The sequence below is a fragment of the Mixophyes fleayi genome, chromosome 4, assembly GCF_038048845.1.
Source record: "Mixophyes fleayi isolate aMixFle1 chromosome 4, aMixFle1.hap1, whole genome shotgun sequence".
In the NCBI taxonomy this organism is placed as follows: Eukaryota; Metazoa; Chordata; class Amphibia; order Anura; family Limnodynastidae; genus Mixophyes; species Mixophyes fleayi.
In genome coordinates, this window is record NC_134405.1 from 237,276,017 (window position 1) to 237,297,020 (window position 21,004).

At 38.3% G+C, this 21,004-nt stretch overlaps 1 protein-coding gene across 2 annotated transcripts in view; it reads left to right on the forward strand.

Annotated features, from left to right (window-relative positions):
* TPH2 (tryptophan hydroxylase 2) overlaps positions 1–21,004 on the forward strand; it is a 292,829-nt gene that overhangs the window by 24,195 nt on the left and 247,630 nt on the right. For both annotated transcript variants that reach the window (XM_075209533.1, XM_075209534.1), the window contains exon 3: positions 19,358–19,541. In XM_075209533.1, coding sequence (XP_075065634.1) covers positions 19,358–19,541 — 184 coding nt within the window. The remainder of the gene's footprint in view (positions 1–19,357; positions 19,542–21,004) is intronic.

Genomic DNA, 21,004 nt, shown 5'->3' on the forward strand with positions numbered 1-21,004 from the left:
ATGTTTTATGGGAACTACATCATCTCTGTCCCCTTTCCCATTGGGAACTGCTATTGTGCGGAGAGGATATAAACCTACCAAATCGCTACATTCAGGATTAATTGCTGGAATTACTGTTTCAGTACAATGAAACCTTTGTTCCTCAGGTTATCTTTATACCCTGTTCCTTTCAACAGTAACCTGGATCCTCAAATTTACTTTATCCTTTACAATCACACAATTCACATACACATACATCTTAGTTTTCTGCGCAGAAAAAAATACTTTCCCAAATGTTTGTAATAAGCTTGCAGATGTTTTAACAATTGATTACACTATAAATACAACAGGACTATCTATCAAAATAACTGATTAAACACATGGCAACAATACAGGGAGTACGCATACGCTATGCAAAACAAATCACATTAAATCGCACAATGACAACAAAAAGAAACAATTTTTCTTTCTTGTCCCTTGGTTCTAATCAGCGCTCCTTTGACAGTATCAATAATGTTAACCAGAACTGTTACTATTCTTGAGGCCTGGACCCCTGGTACCAGGACATTGAATGACTGGGTTATTGACACAGTACCCCAGAATTGCCAGGAATATACCCAGTGCTACTCAGCACAGAACTGGTTGGCCCTGGGTAAGGGAGGCCGCATATTTTTTTGTGGGCCCAATTTCCCCAAGGATTTCAGCCCTGAGCTGACCAGACTGTGGCTGGTTCATATTATATCTGTTATGTGACCAGCACCAGTGTACCAAAGCCTGGTGCTGGTTACTGCTTTTGCAGAGGTACCCCTGCTTTTAGCAGTAACCAGTCCAAACTATAGCACTGGTGTTGACTGCTCATTTAGTGGGCACCATGGTGTTTGTTTATCTGTTCTTTAAAACAATAAAGATATGTGCTGATGCTATCATCATCAGGAGCACATTCCTTTACAACAGCTTTAGAGTCAAGAGAGGTGTATCTGGAATGCATTTATCTAACTACCTGTTGGATTGCACCTCCAAGGGGCGTGCTACACTCAGGGGAGGACTGACAAATATAAGCCCGGGGGGCAACACTCAACTCAGCAGCCTATTTTAATGGAAATAAATGCAGGTGGCCCAGTGACCCAGCCTAAGGTAGCCCATTATGGGACCAGCCTGGGGGGCAAATGCCTCCCTGGCCCCCAGCCCAGCCTGCCCCTGGCTATACTTGTACTGAACCTATACATGCAAACCCCCAGTCTGCCTCTCTAGGTGTAAGAACTGCAAGTGCATGTTACTTGCAGGTCTGAATTCAGATCGGTTATTCTGCTCATGAGCAGTGCAGCAGTGTGTTTTTTTTAATATATCAATCCAACTGTAAATCAGGCCGTGATTTATATAAATCCACTTCAAATTGCTTTTCGGTTCAGACAACATATCTGCAGACAGGTAGTTGTCTTATAAACTCATATGAAATAAAAAGTTTCATAGTGCATTATGTAACCTTTTCTTGTCCTGGACAATAGACTAGCTCTTATAAGTTAACACAAATATTACTGCAGGTGTGTTACCTGAATTGATAGCAAATTTGAGTGCATGTAATACAAGGGCTTGAGGCATACATGCCAACTATCAAAACTTCTCACCTGGGAGATCAAAGGGGAGAAGTCTTGTGACAGAGTGTAGCAGGGGTCGTGGTGACGTTGTTGCCTCAACATAAACCCGCCCTCACTATAAAATGCCGAAATCCCCGGCATTGAATAGCGGGTAGTGGGTTGGGGCTTAATGATGCAATTAAGCTTTGTCCCGCCATTGAATGCCGCGAATTTCAGCAAAACCGGGAGGTTTGCCTACTCTTCAGGGAGTCTGGGAGGACTCCCCAAAATGTGGCAGCCTCCCGGGAATGCCGGGAGAGTAGGCAACAATGGCTTGAGGACATAGACCTAATATTGGTGATTATTTATTGAACATGGTTTATTTAAATCCTCATATGACAAACTGATTGAGTTGTGTCACATAGGAATGCTTGTATGCTGTGCTTTTCCAGCTAGAAAAGCACTGTGTTTATTAGTGCTCATTCGCTCCCCTGGTAACTTGCTGAAATAAAAGGGGAATACTCGTCCAAAGTCACATGACAGTGATACGGCTCAGAAAATGTTTCCAGCAACCTCTTCAGAGCTTAATGGCCCCGTGTGACTGGGAGAAGAGTTCCCTTTCCTTTGTCACCACTTCAGTGATTTAGCTCTTATGAACAATACCCTTGTTAGCTGAAAAAACTCATTGTTTAAGTATTCCTGAATGCCACCACCTTAAAGTACTTTCTAGCTACCTCTAAGACTCCTAAAAATTCACCACATCAGACCTTACCAGGAGCTCAGGTAAACAGAAGTACAAAATATGTGTATCATCAACTATTGAAACACAACAAAAAAAAAATGCAAGTTTAAATATATACATATATATGAATGTTAGAAAATATACTTCTTATGGCAATATGTTTTGTAAAAAAATCAGCATGCATATAACATTTTTTTTTTAAATTTGGAATAAAAATGTATTTTTTTGTGAAATATATTTTAATTAGCCCCATTGGTGGCTGTATAAAATTACAGAAAATGATTTAATTTGATTATGGTACAGTCTGATTTTCTGATATGTTCCAGTGATCCTGTTGCCTGAGGCCTGTCATTTACAAGATTGATATTACTGCACTGTTCCAGGAGAGCTGGACGAAAGCTGAATATTTCCCCAAAATGTTAGATGAACTGCATTTGTACCTGTCTAATTAAACAAATCACCTCAGAATGACCTCTTCCTTACAGTGTCATTGATTCACGAAGGCCCATTACATCTTAATGTGGCTGTAACTAACATTCAGGTTAATGAATAAAAGCTAGAGCAGAACTTTGTGAATATCTCATGGAAGTACATTTAACTTATATATTTGCAAATAATATCTTTAAGAAACGTGTCATTACTTTCATATTAAGGAGACTTTATATAGAATAACCTCCTGCTATACATTTATGATTTACAAAATTTTGCAAATAAACATGTAAAGTCACATGTCAATTAAACAGATATTTAATTTCTTGATTTAGAAGTATTAACCATTTGACTGGCAACATGGACAGTTTTGCGTTGGTGGCTGCCTAGTTGTGGCCAGCAGGCAGTCACAGTGTTAACATGTATTGATAAGGATTGCAATTTTTGTTTATTTATTCCGTTTATTTATTCCGCATAATGTGTAGGCACTAGTCTACACATTATGCAGTGATTTACAGAGACTATTTTTTCATTCAAATTAGTCCCTGCCACATTGAAGCTAACGGTTATTGTCATGTGCAAGCTAATTTTTAGGCATAAATCTGCAAATATATGTTTGTGAATTACTTCCTAGAAATAGTGTGACATGGTTCTCTTAGAAGCTGTTAGATCAATGGGTTTTGTGTATGTTAAACTACCCAGAGGGGGCTGGTGGATAAGGCTAGCACCTTATACCATTTATGGCAGGACGCAAATGTGAAAGCCTTTGAGGATATCTCTTGCAAGACAATGAAATCTAACACATGTTTGGGAGGCCCCAGACATGCCGACTGTAGAGACTGGGTTGTATGTTAATGACAGATTCAAGCTGAATAGGGTCACAGGAAAATATCTTCTCATTTTCTCCAATATCATACCTACCAGAGGCATGTGTGGTATGCAGATGAAGGGAAACTTATGACCTGTTGTGTAGAGGTAAAATCATGTTTGTAAACCATACTGTTCAAAAGTTAGGACGGTGTAAAGAAAACTTGACTTAAAGGTATTCCAACACCAGAGTCATAAAACCCTAATTTGCATTCTACCATCCTGTTGGTTCTGACCTCACAGGAAAGGGAGCTGGGGGGTCCTGTAGCTGGGTTTTAAAACTATAGTGGAAATGTAAGTCTTGGTTCACTCTGAGGGAGTCATTTGATTGAAGAGGTCCCATTTTTTCTGCTTCTCCCAGCACCAGAACCTTGATTCTAAGTGAGGTATCAATTCTGTGTTTCATCCTTTTTATTTTATAAGAAACAATTGCACTATATTTGTATGTCTTTTATTATCTGTTTTATCGTAAGCATTGTGGATGTATTTTCCATATTAAATTACACTTAATAAGTTCTAGTCTCTGTGTTCTTACGAATTCACGCGACAGTTTGGTCCAGACGCTACATAATTGAAACTGTGCAAACCTTGTGGTTTATGTGAACTCTGATTAAAGTAAATTGTGTTAGATTAATGCTAGGGAGAACCGAAGGCTTCCTAAATAAGAGTGTCAGCTCTTGTCCGAAAAAACCTTGGTTGTGGCATAATTAGTATCGCATAGCTAGTGGGTGGCATAGATAGGGAAGGATTTAATCATTTTAGACAGACCAGGTGGTTGTTTTTTGGTTAACCCTGTGTCACATATGCATCACGCAGACTCAGGTGAGTGCTGTTCGTGACAGTCATGTTTTTGGACTGCGGAAGGAAAGCACCTGAAAGAAATCCACATAAACACAGGGAGAAAATACAAACTCCACACAAATAGTGCCCCGGTTGGAATTTGTTTGTTAACATTTATTTATATTGCACCATATGCTGTCATTCTTTACAATTGGGAACAAGCACAGTAATAGAACAAGGCTGGTTATTAACAGACATACAAAGAGGTAAGAGTGTCTTGCTTGCAAACTTACAATCTATAGGACAATAGGAGCTTGATACTTGAGGTTAAATGCCACATAGTTTAAATTTCATTCTTAGTCCAGCCAGATTGTAAGGATAATAAATGCTTAGTGAGCTCTATGATCCAGTCACACAGCATTGTTCTGGTGGTTGAGGAATTTGATAAGCTCACCTAAGGAAGTTTTCAGGGAACACTTGAAGGTTTGGAGGCTAGTGGGAAGTCTTGTTGAGTGAGGAATGGCATTCCATGGGAACAAACGAAAGTGTAAAACAGGTTCTAGGGTGCATGGAGATGTTCAGTTGGTGTGATGGCAGTGTAAACATATATGTTATTTAATAAAAAAAAGTTGACATTTTTTAACAATCATAGGAGTTTATAACAAACATATGCAGTAGTTCTGGCCAGAACATAAATCAAAATCGTGACAGACAAACTTAGATGGCACAATAGGTGATATTAATGTGCACAAGTATTCCTTCCACTCTCAATTTCCTAGGTATTTGCAAGGTCCACAAGCCATGAAGAGGGGGAGACTTCATTGCACATATCTCGAAAGAGGAGGCTAGGTGGATCTTTAACCTTAAGACCTTGACCCCGTGAAGCCTCAATGCAGACTTTGATCTGGGCTATATTTTAAATAATTGATATGTGCCACACTATCAATTAGTACCCACCAGTCTAGACTTTCTTAGCCCATGTATCATACCATCATTAAGTGCATTCAATGCGCATAAGCTACTTTAGACTACAAATATCTGACTATATGCACAACCCGAAAAGTATGTGGTATCTCCTCCAGCTAAACTAAGAGCAGTAGCATTGCTTACTTTAAACATTTGAGGTATTGGAATTGCCATCAGACTAATCCCCAAAATGCATAATAAATATGAGTTTTACCGTAAACTCATTTACCACACACACATGCATTTACCCAGTCCACTACTACATATGCATTGCAGTCCTAATACACATGCATTGTACCTTGAGATACAGCAGATTGCGTAATGGAGTTTCAGTATTTATCTAATGCTCAATGTTTGATGAATGAATTACTTGTGTTACTTGTGTTACTTATGAATGAAAAAGGGGGAATGGACCAATCCGCTCCAAGGTCCGGACAAACCTCAATTAGATATGTTTAATTATAATACATAATCCGAGGGGGTGCTCTCATAACTAGAATTATCTAGGAAATAACAAATACAGATGACAATAGATATCAACTGAACAAAGTAGTGTGTGAGGCACTCCTGTCCGAGAGGGTATATCAATATAAAATCAACTTTATTGATGGTTACTTAAAAATGCGACATAGACAAATAGCTAAATCCCACCTGGATCGGTGAATTTAAAATATACAAGTGAATAGAATTGAAATATAGTGTAAAGAGAATTAAAAAATGACCCAAAAAGGGGAGCCGGTCAATGTTATCAAATAGAAAACTCGTATAGTACCGTGGTTGTTAGTGGTAACTAGGGTCTGGTCCTCTAATTATGTAGTTATAGTATGACAATTCATAGGACCATTAAGACCTATTGTAAAGTGTCTCTCCAGAAAGAGCCTTTAGGCATAGGTAATTCACTCTGTAGCAAACATAGAATAATATAAATCTCACACAGATTGAGACATGGGCGTGTATTTATATATAAAACGCTTCCATATAATATTTATGTATCTCTCATCATGTGTAGAGAAAGGGGGGCAATACCAGATATATTATAAAAAATATATGTTATTAGTAGCAAGCAGTTCTGTATTTAATTAGTACACCATCAAAAGGGCATTAAATATAATGAAGTACCTATAAGTGTAGATGGTTACTTCACATATATACCCAGTCTAGATGTAAATAACCGGACAATTTGATTTATGTCCTGTGTTAATACACGTGCCACAGTATAATACACCTTTATTGTGAAGATAAATTCGATCTAATCTATTATACCATTGTTGTTAGATTGCATTATGGGGTCATTATCTGCCAGAATACTAGCGATATATTGGCTCTCAGATATATCCCTTCATGCATTAGTATTGCAAATTGTGTATCCAATATTGGAAAATTCCAAATAGTTCTTACTGGATTGCATTACAGGGTAATTCTTAACCTGAGTGCTATCGATGTATCCTCAGATATGTCCCTTCATATAATAGTATTACCAAATGTATGGCTGGGTTGTAATTATTTCCCTACAAACTAACAACAACAAAGGTTTGTGGTATAGAGGATATAAAATGCAGTGCACTTTCTGGGCATGTGTGAATATACAGGGATATGTGTGAGCTGCCTGTTAAAGGTCCCACTCGTGGTGTGTACCTCCTAATGAGACAGCCTGCGCTACCAGTTATGATTATCGGCGATGCCCGATAAAACTGGTGTTACCCCTGATATGAAACCTAAAGTTAGTCTTCTATAGAGGTATTGTCTACTATTTTAGCATTGAAATATTAATCTGGATTTGCGAGACACAATCGCGGGAAATCCTGCTGATCGGCTCCCTATTTCCGGGTCTGTGACGTCATGCGTCACGTGCCCGACGTACGTTTCACCAATTAGTCTTAGTCATGGGAAATTACTCGTTTGGAATAGGACTGAGTCTTTTATGTCCCCATCAGCCAATCATCTCACGTTTACCGTGATTGATGTTTGTCTAAGCCAATCAGATATCGGCCCATGTAAAAAGAGGATAACATGGTTCCTAAAGGATGTCTTTCCTTGCCACAAGATTTTAAATTGTTCCATAAGAGGATTAGCAGGCAAAATGATGTATCTATATGACCTAAAAGCTATATATCAATTCCTAATAGTTTAGTTGGTACTCAGATTGGTTCTAAAAAAGTTTTTTGTTAAAAAACTGAGTGGTTAAACGTGAGGAAGGGGAAATACCCGAAGTCTCTGAACATAGAGAGTGTGAGAAAATAATTAGTGCATGATGATTATTAATAAGGTAAGTATACCTATTCTTGATTCCTTGAAATTTATGTGAAAATTACCTATTATTAAATATCAATTATTAATTTGCAAAATTGTTTGGAAATTGCAATAAGTGAATTGGTGTATCTTCCATTTTAATGTATGGTGCATTAGTTGGTAGATATTACTATATAACTAGATGATTTCCTGTTCTATTATTCACAGAAAATATACTTTAAATAAACTTTAGGTTTCATATCAGGGGTAACACCAGTTTGATCGGGCATCGCCGATAATCATAACTGGTAGCGCAGGCTGTCTCATTAGGAGGTACACATCACGAGTGGGACCTTTAACAGGCAGCTCACACATATCCCTGTATATTCACACATGCCCAGAAAGTGCACTGCATTTTATATCCTCTATACCACAAACCTTTGTTGTTGTTAGTTTGTAGGGAAATAATTACAACCCAGCCATACATTTGGTAATACTATTATATGAAGGGACATATCTGAGGATACATCGGTAGCACTCAGGTTAAGAATTACCCTGTAATGCAATCCAGTAAGAACTATTTGGAATTTTCCAATATTGGATACACACTTTGCAATACTAATGCATGAAGGGATATATCTGAGAGCCAATATATCGCTAGTATTCTGGCAGAAAATGACCCCATAATGCAATCTAACAACAATGGTATAATAGATTAGATCAAATTTATCTTCACAATAAAGGTGTATTATACTGTGGCACGTGTATTAACACAGGACATAAATCAAATTGTCCGGTTATTTACATCTAGACTGGGTATATATGTGAAGTAACCATCTACACTTATAGGTACTTCATTATATTTAATGCCCTTTTGATGGTGTACTAATTAAATACGGAACTGCTTGCTACTAATAACATATATTTTTTATAATATATCTGGTATTGCCCCCCTTTCTCTACACATGATGAGAGATACATAAATATTATATGGAAGCGTTTTATATATAAATACACGCCCATGTCTCAATCTGTGTGAGATTTATATTATTCTATGTTTGCTACAGAGTGAATTGCCTATGCCTAAAGGCTCTTTCTGGAGAGACACTTTACAATAGGTCTTAATGGTCCTATGAATTGTCATACTATAACTACATAATTAGAGGACCAGACCCTAGTTACCACTAACAACCACGGTACTATACGAGTTTTCTATTTGATAACATTGACTGGCTCCCCTTTTTGGGTCATTTTTTTAATTCTCTTTACACTATATTTCAATTCTATTCACTTGTATATTTTAAATTCACCGATCCAGGTGGGATTTAGCTATTTGTCTATGTCGCATTTTTAAGTAACCATCAATAAAGTTGATTTTATATTGATATACCCTCTCAGACAGGAGTGCCTCACACACTACTTTGTTCAGTTGATATCTATTGTCATCTGTATTTGTTATTTACTTGTGTTACTGTCAGATCTCCCCACTTCTGTGTGGAGGTTTACTTTTTTACTACTTTCAACCACTTATTCGCTATCAGACTTAAACTGATCACTAGAAGCTGCTTCATCTACCAAACCGCTGTCCGCATCGCACATCGGATCTATAACATCAGCTGCGCCATCACAATCGGACTAGCCGGCAAACATCAAGGTGGACTGCGCATTCGGCACTGCACATCTCCTACGGGGCCACACACGAAGGATACCACCCGCACTTTGGAAGGAAAGGAGCACCCAGACTTCAGGAGGAAAGCCTTACAGCTCCCATGAGCTGCACCACTGCACACACATCAGTCATTGGGAATCTCTTCCCACAGTAACATCTGGATCTATCTGACTTGTCAACAGTCAAGTTTCTTCAATATGTGAAGCACTATATTATTGAACTATTGAGTTATCGTTGAATGCCCCACATTTTGTGTGGTAATTTTACTTGACTGACTTATATCTGGATAGATAATATTATGAATCTATGGACTTTATTATATTGGGAATTTTCAATTGGACTGCTTTACCCTTTGTCATTATTTACCTCTAATAATAGTGGAGCAAAATAATACCACCTATTGTGCCATGTAAGCTTGCCTGTCATGATTTTTATATATATTCTGGCCAGAACTTCTGCATATGGTTGTTATAACCTCCTATGATTGTTAATAAATTTCCATTTTGTTTATTAAACAACATATTGGTTTACACTGTCATCACACTGAACATCTCCATGCACCCTAGAACCTATTTGACCCTTTTGTTTGTATTTATCCCTGGAGGTTGGGGACTCCCCTCTAATATTACACAGGTTCTACTGAGTGGCTGCACACATATCTACAAAAAGGTGTTGCTCCATCCACAATCATTGCTCACCATTCCATGGGAACAGGTAACGAGTGTGATTAAGATATGCAGATCTTGAGCAGATGGATGAGGTTGTGAGATATTTTGAGACCAGTAAAGACATGTAAGTTGGTGCAGTTTTTTATGGCCTTGTATGATCTTACAAGTATTTTATATTGGATTTGGTTAAATACAGGGATCCAAAAGGATTTGAGTATAGATTAGGATGCAGGGATCAAAGGACAGTTTTGAGTCAAGTATAACACCTAGGCAGTGAGCTTGAGGGGTAGGATTTATTGTCATGTTGTCAACAAGTATAGAGATGGCTGGAACCCTGTTCTATGAGGCATCATTGATAACCACTGTGTCAGGGATCAAGTGTGTTTTTGGGTGTCTCATCCTTTACTGAACACATAGGCTTGCAAATGTTAGCATGTAAGACAGTCACACAGCATGGGCCCATAAGCAGAGGGCCACTATAAGGCAGTTTTAGGTATAAATCATAAGGACATATTTATCAAAGAGATTTTGCTGTAGAAAGCTGGTGTTTTTATGCCACTACAAAAGTGGTGAAAAGGATCACCTAGGTGAGGTTGTTGACTGAGGCACTCCAGTCCATTGGAAAATTTAAAAACAAATTTTATTGAAAATCATCTATAAAGTTGAATAGACCAGATATCATCAAGATCGGCGAATATTAAAATGGAGAGGTGATTAAAAATAAAGATAAGTGATAAAGATGGTTAAAAATACCCTTCCAGAAAGCCGGTGGTCACAAAATTGTGACACTTATAATTAACTGGGGAAAATACCCATAAATATGGACACTGTATCAATGAGATTCAAAATAACACAGATTATTGAGATTTAATTTCATTCCCTATGTTCATTGATACATTGTGTCTCGTATATAGCCAGCAAATGTGTCCACTCTGGATTAAATGACAGTAGTTCTTATAGAAATGCACTTATGAGGGTTATAATTTTCAAAACCACTAAGGTATTATAGTCTGACACAGATATTCAAGGGAGCTTAAGTCTGTAAATATATAGTTCCAATAATCAGGATTGATAGCCTGACTAGTATAGATTCTTTGAAACTTGGGATCTATATATGTAGTCCCAACAATTTGGATTGGTGACTCAAATTGTATATATGTAGATAAATAACACCCTCTCATACAGGGCCGGACTGGCCATCTGGCGCTTCTGGCATTTGCCAGAAGGGCCGATGGCTGCATGGGCCGGTCCGGTTCCTGCGCTTCATGTCCCGCAGCTTTTTCTTCTTTTTTTTTTTTCTTTTTTTTTTTAACTTCCGCGCGGCTGCGCGATGTGACGTCATGACGTCACGCAGCCGCCTAGGAGCCGTCAGTCTGTTGAGCGCGCGGGGTTGTTGAGGTGAGTTGGTGTGTCCGGGGGATAATGACAGGTACTGCAAGGGAGGGGAATGAGTAAAAATACACGGAGGAAGTGATTGACAATGGCTGCAGGGGGAAGGGGGGGTGTGTGACAATGGCTGCAGGGGGAAGTGGGGGTGTGTGACAATGGCTGCAGGGGGAAGGGGGGGTGACAATGGCTGCAGGGGGGGGTGTGACAATGGCTGCAGGGGGAAGGGGGGGTGACAATGGCTGCAGGGGGAAGGGAGGTGTGACAATGGCTGCAGGGGGAAGTGGGGGGGAGTGTGACAATGGCTGCAGGGGGAAGGGGGGGTGTGACAATGGCTGCAGGGGGAATTAGGGGTGAAAATGTCTGTATGGGGGCAATGGCTGTAGAAGGGGGAAAATAAAAAATGGCTAATCTGTGTGGGGGACAGTATATGACTATAATGTGTGTGGGGGGACAGTATATGACTGTAATGTGTGTGGGGGACAGTATACGACTGTAATGTGTGTGGGGGACAGTATACGACTATAATGTGTGTGGGGGACAGTATATGACTATAATGTGTGTGGGGTGACAGTATATGACTATAGTGTGTGTGGGGGACAGTATATGACTATAATGTGTGTGTGTGGGACAGTATATGACTATAATGTGTGTGTGTGGGACAGTATATGACTATAATGTGTGTGTGTGTGGGACAGTATATGACTATAATGTGTGTGTGTGTGGGACAGTATATGACTATAATGTGTGTGTGGGACAGTATATGACTATAATGTGTGTGGGGGGACAGTATATGACTATAATGTGTGTAAGGGGACAGTATATGTCTATAATGTGTGTGACGGGACAGTATATGACTGTAATGTGTGTGGGGGGACAGTATATGACTGTAATGTGTGTGGGGGACAGTATATGACTATAATGTGTGTGGGGGACAGTATATGACTAATGTGTGCTATTAAGTGAATGTGGGGCTGTTTGGGGAAAATTAGGTATATTAAATGAAATTATGAATTATTTAATGCCTGAGATGGTTGTGGGAAATGTTTATTTTTATTAAATATAAATGCTATTTAATTTCTTGCTGGGGTTGTTTGGAGGGAGGGAAATCGGTTTATTTATTAAATGGGAATACTATTAATTTAATGTTGGGGCTGGTTGTAGGGAAATAGGTCTATTTATTAAATGTATATACTATTTAATATCAGGGCTAGTTGGAGGGAAATAGATGTATTTATCAAATGTGAATACTATCATTTTAATGTTGGGGCTGGAGTAAGGCCTAATTTTAAAACGTGGGTGTTTTAATGATTTAACACCGCTGCTGGTTGGAGTTTTCTAAATTTCATGTAACCATTTTTTTCCCCAAATAGGGCCCCCAACATTCCAGGATCCAGACAAGCAGCAACTGATCTAAAGACACCAGCGGCCACAAGTGGAGACAATGACAAGACAGGTAGAAGAGACCAGGACATTCTGCCAACTGTCCTGAATTTGGTGGGTGACGGTCCCGCTTAGTCAGGATTTGGTCTGACTAAAAGAACAGTTGGGAGGTATGTACTGCTTCACATTGTTCTGCTTGTGAAGGCAGAACTGTGTGCACCTAATAGTAGTGCTCACAGTATTGCCTGTGTATTTGTTGAAAATGTGTCTAATAACCATATTACATCATAGGAATCCCCCTGTCTTTAGTGCCTAGGGCCCCCCGAACCTTAATCCAGCTCTGGTTAGCAGGAGGGAGCGGATATCTTCTCCCAGTTCCTGGATAGGACACAGCCTGCAGAGGAAGCCGAGGAGCTCTAAGTCTCATGAGATTTATTAATCTTGTGAGACTAAGTGCTTCCCTGCTCACTCTACAGGAAGTTCCCACCACCCTGCTGGATGTCAGCAGCATCAGAAACATAGATAAGTGCAGTGGGCTGGGGGTGTTGTGATGTGTTTCTGGGGTGGGGTGTTGTATGATAGGGAGGGCCTGATAAATGTAATGTTTTCTTATAATGTATGTATCTATGCCCCATGTTGACCACGCCCCCAACATAATGTGGGCGGCACACAGTTTTGTCCTGCTCATCAACAGAGATGGGCCTGTATGCTTGAAATGCCAGGGCTGATTTTTAGTCCCAGTCCGGCCCTGAGGGTTAATATTATCATAACCACAGAGGATTCTCTTCTAAAACATATCTGCTGTATTAGGAATTAGGTCAGCTCTACCCATAGTCATGCTGGTAGTGATAATCTGACTAGCAGTATTGAGGGACCAAAAGGCTAATCCTTCCAGTCACCCCCCTGTTGTTAGACAGTAATATACTGGTATTGGACCCTAAACAAGGCGCATTGCAACAATCTAAGTTAACTGCAAAATTAGACAGAGTGTGACACGATCGCGGCTGGCTCCGCTGACTGGCTTCACACTTCCGGGTGTGTGACGTCCTTTATGCCACTGCAAGGGCATCTTTTTGCTGTGTCCTATATATTAATGAGTTTACCGCTGACGATAACCAGTGTTTTTCAGGTATAATGGCGTTACTTCTTGTTTTGTTAATACCATAGCAATGATTCTCAACTGCTGAGTGATTGTGGCCAGCAGTGGTAAGAGCATGCACAGTGGAACTGAAAGCCTTGACTTGGGCTTCCACCTCTAATATTTTTTTTTTAAATACATATAAATAATGAATTATTTTAATCTTAACTCTCTGTCTGTATGTATTACCCAGTATTGTTTTATTAATGTTTGTTCCCAATTATAAAGCGCTACGGAATTGGCTGGCGCTATATCTATATAACTGTTGATGATGATGATGAATATTAGTCACAGTTGAATAAAATGCCTTATTTGAATGGTAAAGCATTTTTTCATTAAATATACGCTGACGCAATCCTTGTCAAATAGACTGTCGCATGAATCTTATCGCCAGCAGGAGTTAACCATTGTTAATCCTTTTGATAGATAGGGAAATCCTCTTTTTTTGTCGGATAGGGCTTTACTCTCTTTAATAAATATAGACCTTTAAGTGGCAAAAAAATTCAGGGAAACCAGGGCTAGTTTCCATTATTACAAGTGTGGGGTCCCCCTTTAATAGTGGAAACCAGCTGGATGCTAGTCAGCACAGTTTTGTTGCCTCTGGACGGAGGGGGTGTTGCAAAGTACACAGGATTCCCCAATCCAAGTTCTGGGGTTCATCCCAGGCCTCTGGCCTTGGTTTGGTCTGTAGTTATTGTGACACCTGGGGGCATATTCAATTCCGATCCGATCCGCGGAAAATGCGCACTACTGCCGGTAATACGGTATCGCAATAACGCAGATTTTCATACGCAGCCCTATGGGCTGCGAACGAAAATCCACGTTATTGCGGTACCGCAGATTAGGTTCGCGGCCGTTCCGGCGCGATCCCGTGAATCGGGATCGGAATTGAATATGCCCCCTGGAGTGATACCTTTCCCTCCTCATTAGTTCCTAAAACCATTATAGCAAAATAGTAAAAATAATTAAATAAAAACTTAGACTGAATTGTAATTAAAATAAAAGTTCACCCAAACATTTTAGTTGTAAAATGTAAAAACATTTTCTCTTTGTGATAATGCAAGACAGCACTAGAGTGTTCGTTATGCGTAAATAAGTTAATAACTTTGATCCTTATTGTACTTTTGCATTAGCTGCTCAGTCAATCACAAGCGTTTCCTCTAATTCTGATTGAATAGCGGGATTTAAGTCACGGACATTTCGGACAGTCATTCAGCGCGGAAGCTCTTAGGAAGCAGTCTACCATCTTTTATGTGACCAACCCCCCAACACACTTATTTGGAGAAGAATTTACTATTAGGTTATGGTGTAGAAGGAATTTTATATTAAAGTGGGGAATTAGGGGTTTTTGTGATTGTTTTATTTCAGTTAACTCCAGTTGAACTTTTTAACGTTTTAAAATGTGTCTGCTATATTTTTAAAAAACATGTTTTATATAATGGTCAGGGGTCTTAGAGACTTTTGTCCTTTAGACTGGAACTTCAGTTATTGTGAAACTACATATACTTGCTTGCGCTGGCAGCCAATGACTGGTTCAATAAGCATCAGCATCATCTAAAACAGCTGGTAATAATAATAGGTAAAAACAACTGGGCACTCAGCCCAGTTGTTACGGATACGGAGTGATACATAGTGCCCCGCTGCTCAAAGTTGTGCACAAAACTTTTAGTGTCTAAATTTTCTGCTCGCCAAACCCTGCTTATAACACCTTGATCAGCTCTGCTGTAGCACCCTTTAATATTAGAGTATGTGTTAAGATTTTTTTTATATTTTAGCCTATATTATGGCATGCTTTTTTTGGCATAAAACTGTTTATAAACTCACACACGTTTTGCATTTTTTTGTTCAGCCTTTGCTCTTTTACCCTACTAAAAATACATTTATTTCAAAGTGCTTTTAGTTCTAGAAAAGTAATGTCATTTTCTGTAAGTAAAACTTATTGGAAAACATGTAGTATGGGGCTGTGAATAATCCAGAGATTTTAACCATAAGCTCTGAGAATGTGAGATGCACCTAAAACTCTGAGCGCTATCAAGTACAATTACATCACAGTTACTGTTCGTATTACTATTTTATTTTCTAGTTTGCTTCTGCAGATAGTAGATTGGCCAGAAGGGGGCGACTTCATAACAAACTTGGAGATTCATAGGAAAAAATCAGTTTGTTGAAAAACAAGTTAATAACTGAAGAATTGAAATTGTATTTTTCTTTGGCAAAATTTAACCAAAAAGTGTGTACAGTATTTATTATTAGCACCTGTAATAGCAGATACAAAACATGTTTGTGATAGAATGATGAAACTTTCTGTTATGCTAGTGTAACACATTTTACTGATAACTCAGAAGAGATAATAGCAAGTGTTCAGGATTTTGCTATTCCGTCCTCACTTTACCATATTATGAATTTTATGCAGTGTTTATAAATGCTCATATGTGAATGGCAGTGAAATTGTCCAGTGATACAATTATCTATGCTCATGTAATGAGATCTTAGTATCTTGCGGGGCAAATGCAGGATTTCTAAAGGGGAAGTTTACAAATATATGCTCCCATAAAATAAAACACTATATATTTTTTTTTATGTATAACATCCCTCTCTTGCTATTGTCAGTCTATTTGTCACTCTTATTGGTACACACTTTGCCCCCACTAATTGCCCTCTCCACCTAATTAGTTACAGTCTCTAAATATCTACTACTAAACTACTGTATGTTCCTATGGAACCCAGTTCCTCCTATTAGATCTTACCACCTTAAATTCAATTGTTTTCCCTCTTTTCCTCTACAATTAGTGTTCCCAAAATTAAATAAAAATTCATACCCTTTAATATGGACAGTTTATAGGGACTATGCTCTTTTGCCTGTCACTGCCCAAACCCCACTCACCTAAAGTTGTGTCGCTCCGCTGTGCGTCCTCCTATACAGCTCAGCAAGGAAGTACCCACTGCCTCTCTGAATATAGTTGGTTGTCACACCAGAATGTGCTGCGCACAGCATTCTGGGGCCTCAAACTAAATTTCAGTGTTGTAATCATAAGCCCTTTCTGTGGCCAATTGCACTGATACTGTGTGTACACTGTGTCTCCTCAAACATTCCTTAATGCATGTGGGTTATTTTTAAACATAGAGGGATTTTCTTTAGTGCTTATCAATGATCATGTGCATTTATTGAATTTCCAGAGAGATGACTGGAGGGAGAGTGGGTTCTTCACATACAACTTAGACTCAGAAGGATATCTGATGTCCCTTTACTTCAAAGGAAGATGCTATAGGAATCTAAAATACCTGCCTGTAACAGCCCGTATGTATAACCAGTGGTGGAAGTGGGCTGGTATACGGTGGAACGCTTCACCTTCATTTGTCCTAGTGCTTTGATTGTAAAATGATCAATTTCCATTCAATTAAATTATTCATACAACCTCTTTTAAACCTTCACATGACCACTATGTATAACATAAACCTTTTACCTTATTGAGGCAGATTAAAGTGACTGTCTATGACTTTCCCTTTTAACGTGTCACCAATGAGTGACACATACATGCAGGGCCACCTTAACATTATGGGCCCCCGGGCAAAGCAGTGCAGCGGGGCCCCTACCTCTATATATGTGTATCATATAGATATAGATATATATATATATATATATGTATATATATATATATATATATATATATATATATAAGTTAACCCGTGCATGATACTCATGCATTCTAGTCAAATCAAGCTACTTAAGGTGTTAAAAAGGTTCTTGTCATGCATTTGGGCCATAGCCCAGGCCTCAATCACCAACCACTCCCCACTGTCACCCCCGGCAACCACCAACCACTCCAAACTGTCACTTCTCCTTCAAGAAATATATATATATATTTTTTAAATCTTTATAAACACTTTTAACAATTAACAAATTAAATTAATAAATTAAAAACATCTTAGTATAGCAAATTTCAGCCCTTTCTGAATTTTTTTTTTCCACACACACTAAGAATTTAGTAGGTCAGTGTATAACTCTGCCCAGCAGGTGGCGCTGCAGCTTGGTTTTATTTTTTCCACACACAGACAGACTAACACACGCCACTAGACATTTATAATATATATATATATATATATATATAGAGAGAGAGAGAGAGAGAGATATGGATAGATAGATATATATATATATATATATTTGCAGGATATTTTTTTTTTGCAGGATTATTTATTCTACTTAAGAGCCCTGTCTATGGGGCCCCCTTACCTGTGGGGCCCCCGGGCACCTGCCCATCGTGCCCAATGGAAAAGATGGCCCTGCATACATGCACTGTGCTCCTGAATCCTAACAGTGCCGGCAGGTATTTCTCCCTGCCATCAGGCACAAGCACAATCAGGACTTAGTACATAGACACTAAATAGCTTTAGAATTTGATATACATTGCAAATCCTGTAGAATTTCCACCAATTACTGACTACAGTGTGTGGTGACATGACCAGCCCTACTTACCAGTTTAAACAACAGAAAACACAGCATATAAATTGCATAAAATAGACTGTTGCCTGGAATTTCAAATGGGCTACTTTGGGTCTAGTTACATAAATGTATAGTTCATTTCTATGGAAAACGATAACATCTATGTTTCTCAGCTACAATGTAAACCATGTGACAATGCCTTCATTTAATACAATTGTGTTTAATCTGAAGTACAGAACAGTGATTTCTGAATTTTAACCATTGGCCCAACCTTTTTATTTTCATCAAAGCGAATGGGCTAGATTCACACCCATCAGGTTTAATAAAAGAGGAGCTGCCAGAACAGTAATAATCTGATTATTAACCACTTCAAAATAAAAGTGCCATTCGGATATCCTATGTTTATTAATGTCCTCTATGAGAAACATTCCTGCATTTTTTATTGTGAATTCAAGACCCACAACCTGTTTGAGTCCAACAAATTCTAAACAATTTTAAAATAACACAAGCATCTCCATTTAAATACAACTGTTGGTTTTATAAAAAAAATATTGTAACAGTGTTAATGTGATAGTCTGGTAAATTGACAAGCACTACAAATGTATTTACATATGAAGATGGTTTTCCATTTTGAGTTTACTTTAATATATTACTGTGAACATGCCCTTCAGCAAAATTTGCTAAATATGATTTGCTTTTGTACTCTTTGTTACGGTATTTTGCATCATATCGACAGTTTTCTTACTGTTGCCCTTCAATATGACACATACTTTGTTCTCTAGATACAGTTGTAGGCAGAATGCAAAGAAGGACTATATCACATCCAAGGACAATGAAAATAAGCAACTATTAAAAGAGTTTGTTAAAATGAAGCATTGCAGGAAGTCAGAAAGATAAAGCAAGGTGTGCAGTACACATTGCAGAAGGGTATGCAAACAACCAACATAATAAGCTTGGAAATCCCATTTAATAAAGCTGTGCAGTAGTACACTGTTAACTGCACCACTAACGTTTCCATTCCAACCAAAATTAAAAATACAGTAACAGAGGATCATTGTTTGCTGTCATACTGTATATGCATTGTCTTTTTCTCTTTGTATTCTCAGGAAAAATATGTGAGCATTATCCATATTGAGTCAAGGAAGTCCAAAAAGGGCAGCTCTGAGGCTGAGATCTACATAGAATTCGAATGCACTAAGAAAAAATACCAGGAACTAATTCATCTCCTAAAGCTTCAGCCGAACATCATCTCTTTGAATCCAGCAGAGAGAAAATGGAGAGAAGATGAAGGCAAGATTTCTGTTTCATGGATAATGATTTCATTCTGAAATTACCATAACAATAACATTGTCAGGTTGTGAAGTTCAATTATTAGACAGCCCAATATTAAATGGAACATTCACAAATATGTAAAAGTTTTCATACTTTTATGAAAATATGTTTATGCAGGAGTTTGGGGCTGGACTCGTAGGTGTTTATTTAATTCCATTCCTGCACCAAAACAGTAAATGCTCACTGACTGAGTAATTAACTTTAAGATTTTTTATATAGTGCAGTATGCAGTCTTGTTATGTTATGACAAGCTATTGTTATCTGTTGTCAGTCATTGTAGGCTTAGATCAATAACCTTAAAGCAACAATTCCATGAAAAACCTGAGGTGTGTTTTTTTTTTTTAACATAGAGCCTTGGTTTGTTTCTTCAGGCTGCAATTAATGATTTATTCTGCGCAGTGTCTTGGACGATCATGACAACCACAGGCACATGGCACATGATATAGTGAGCAGAGAGGCTTTGGAATACCCCTCTGAGCTCTGTCTGCACTGTGTACGGTAAAATGCTGAGAGCTTTAAGCTTTTGTCTGTGTAACTGACAGGCATTCTTTTAAAAATAAGATAATGATTTGTAGAAGGAGAGCTAAGAAAGATGCATTCTTAAAGGTAGTTAACTTGCTACTTAAAGAAAAAGAAACTATATGTATTGCTGCTGTAAATATATATATATATATATATATATATATATATATATATATATATATATATATATATATATAATTATACACACACATACACAGAAAGGTGTAGTTTGGAGCTGTGGTCCCCCCCATTACTGAAGTGCACTAGGGGGATGGGACTGGCCAGGATGTAAGGGTAACAAGGCAAGTTTCTTCTTCTTAGCCAGGGGAAGCTGATTGGAACTTTCCATCTTTGCTGCCACCTCAGCACCTCCCCTGCAGGACTCTCTTCTTCCCACGTTAATAAATATTTAGACCCCTTAGTCCTATAATATGATGTAACCTTATCAGATATTCAACATAAATAAGGACATATAGTTACACTAGATGCAGGTACAGTACATTTGCAAATCGTCTGTCATCATAGCATACAACCTCATTCCTTATACATAGCAGTAGACCTCTATTTACAGTGCCAAACCTAATAGTTACGACGGCAGATTATTTTACATATCAGTTTGTGGTAAACACAGACATGAGTTTCATGAAGCTTAAATGAGTTCATAGAAATGTGCAATACATAATAATCTTAGACATCAACCCATTCACTGCTTATATTATATGATATATGCACTTAATCAATTTTCTGTCTATTGCACACAATATATTTCAAATAACAATGGGAATAATTATGGCATTCACCACTTCATATAAATGCTGTTATTGAACTAACATGAAAACATAGTGTAGCATAGCAATGAGAACATGCCTAATAGTAACTCATAAAAGTCAAAACAGAGA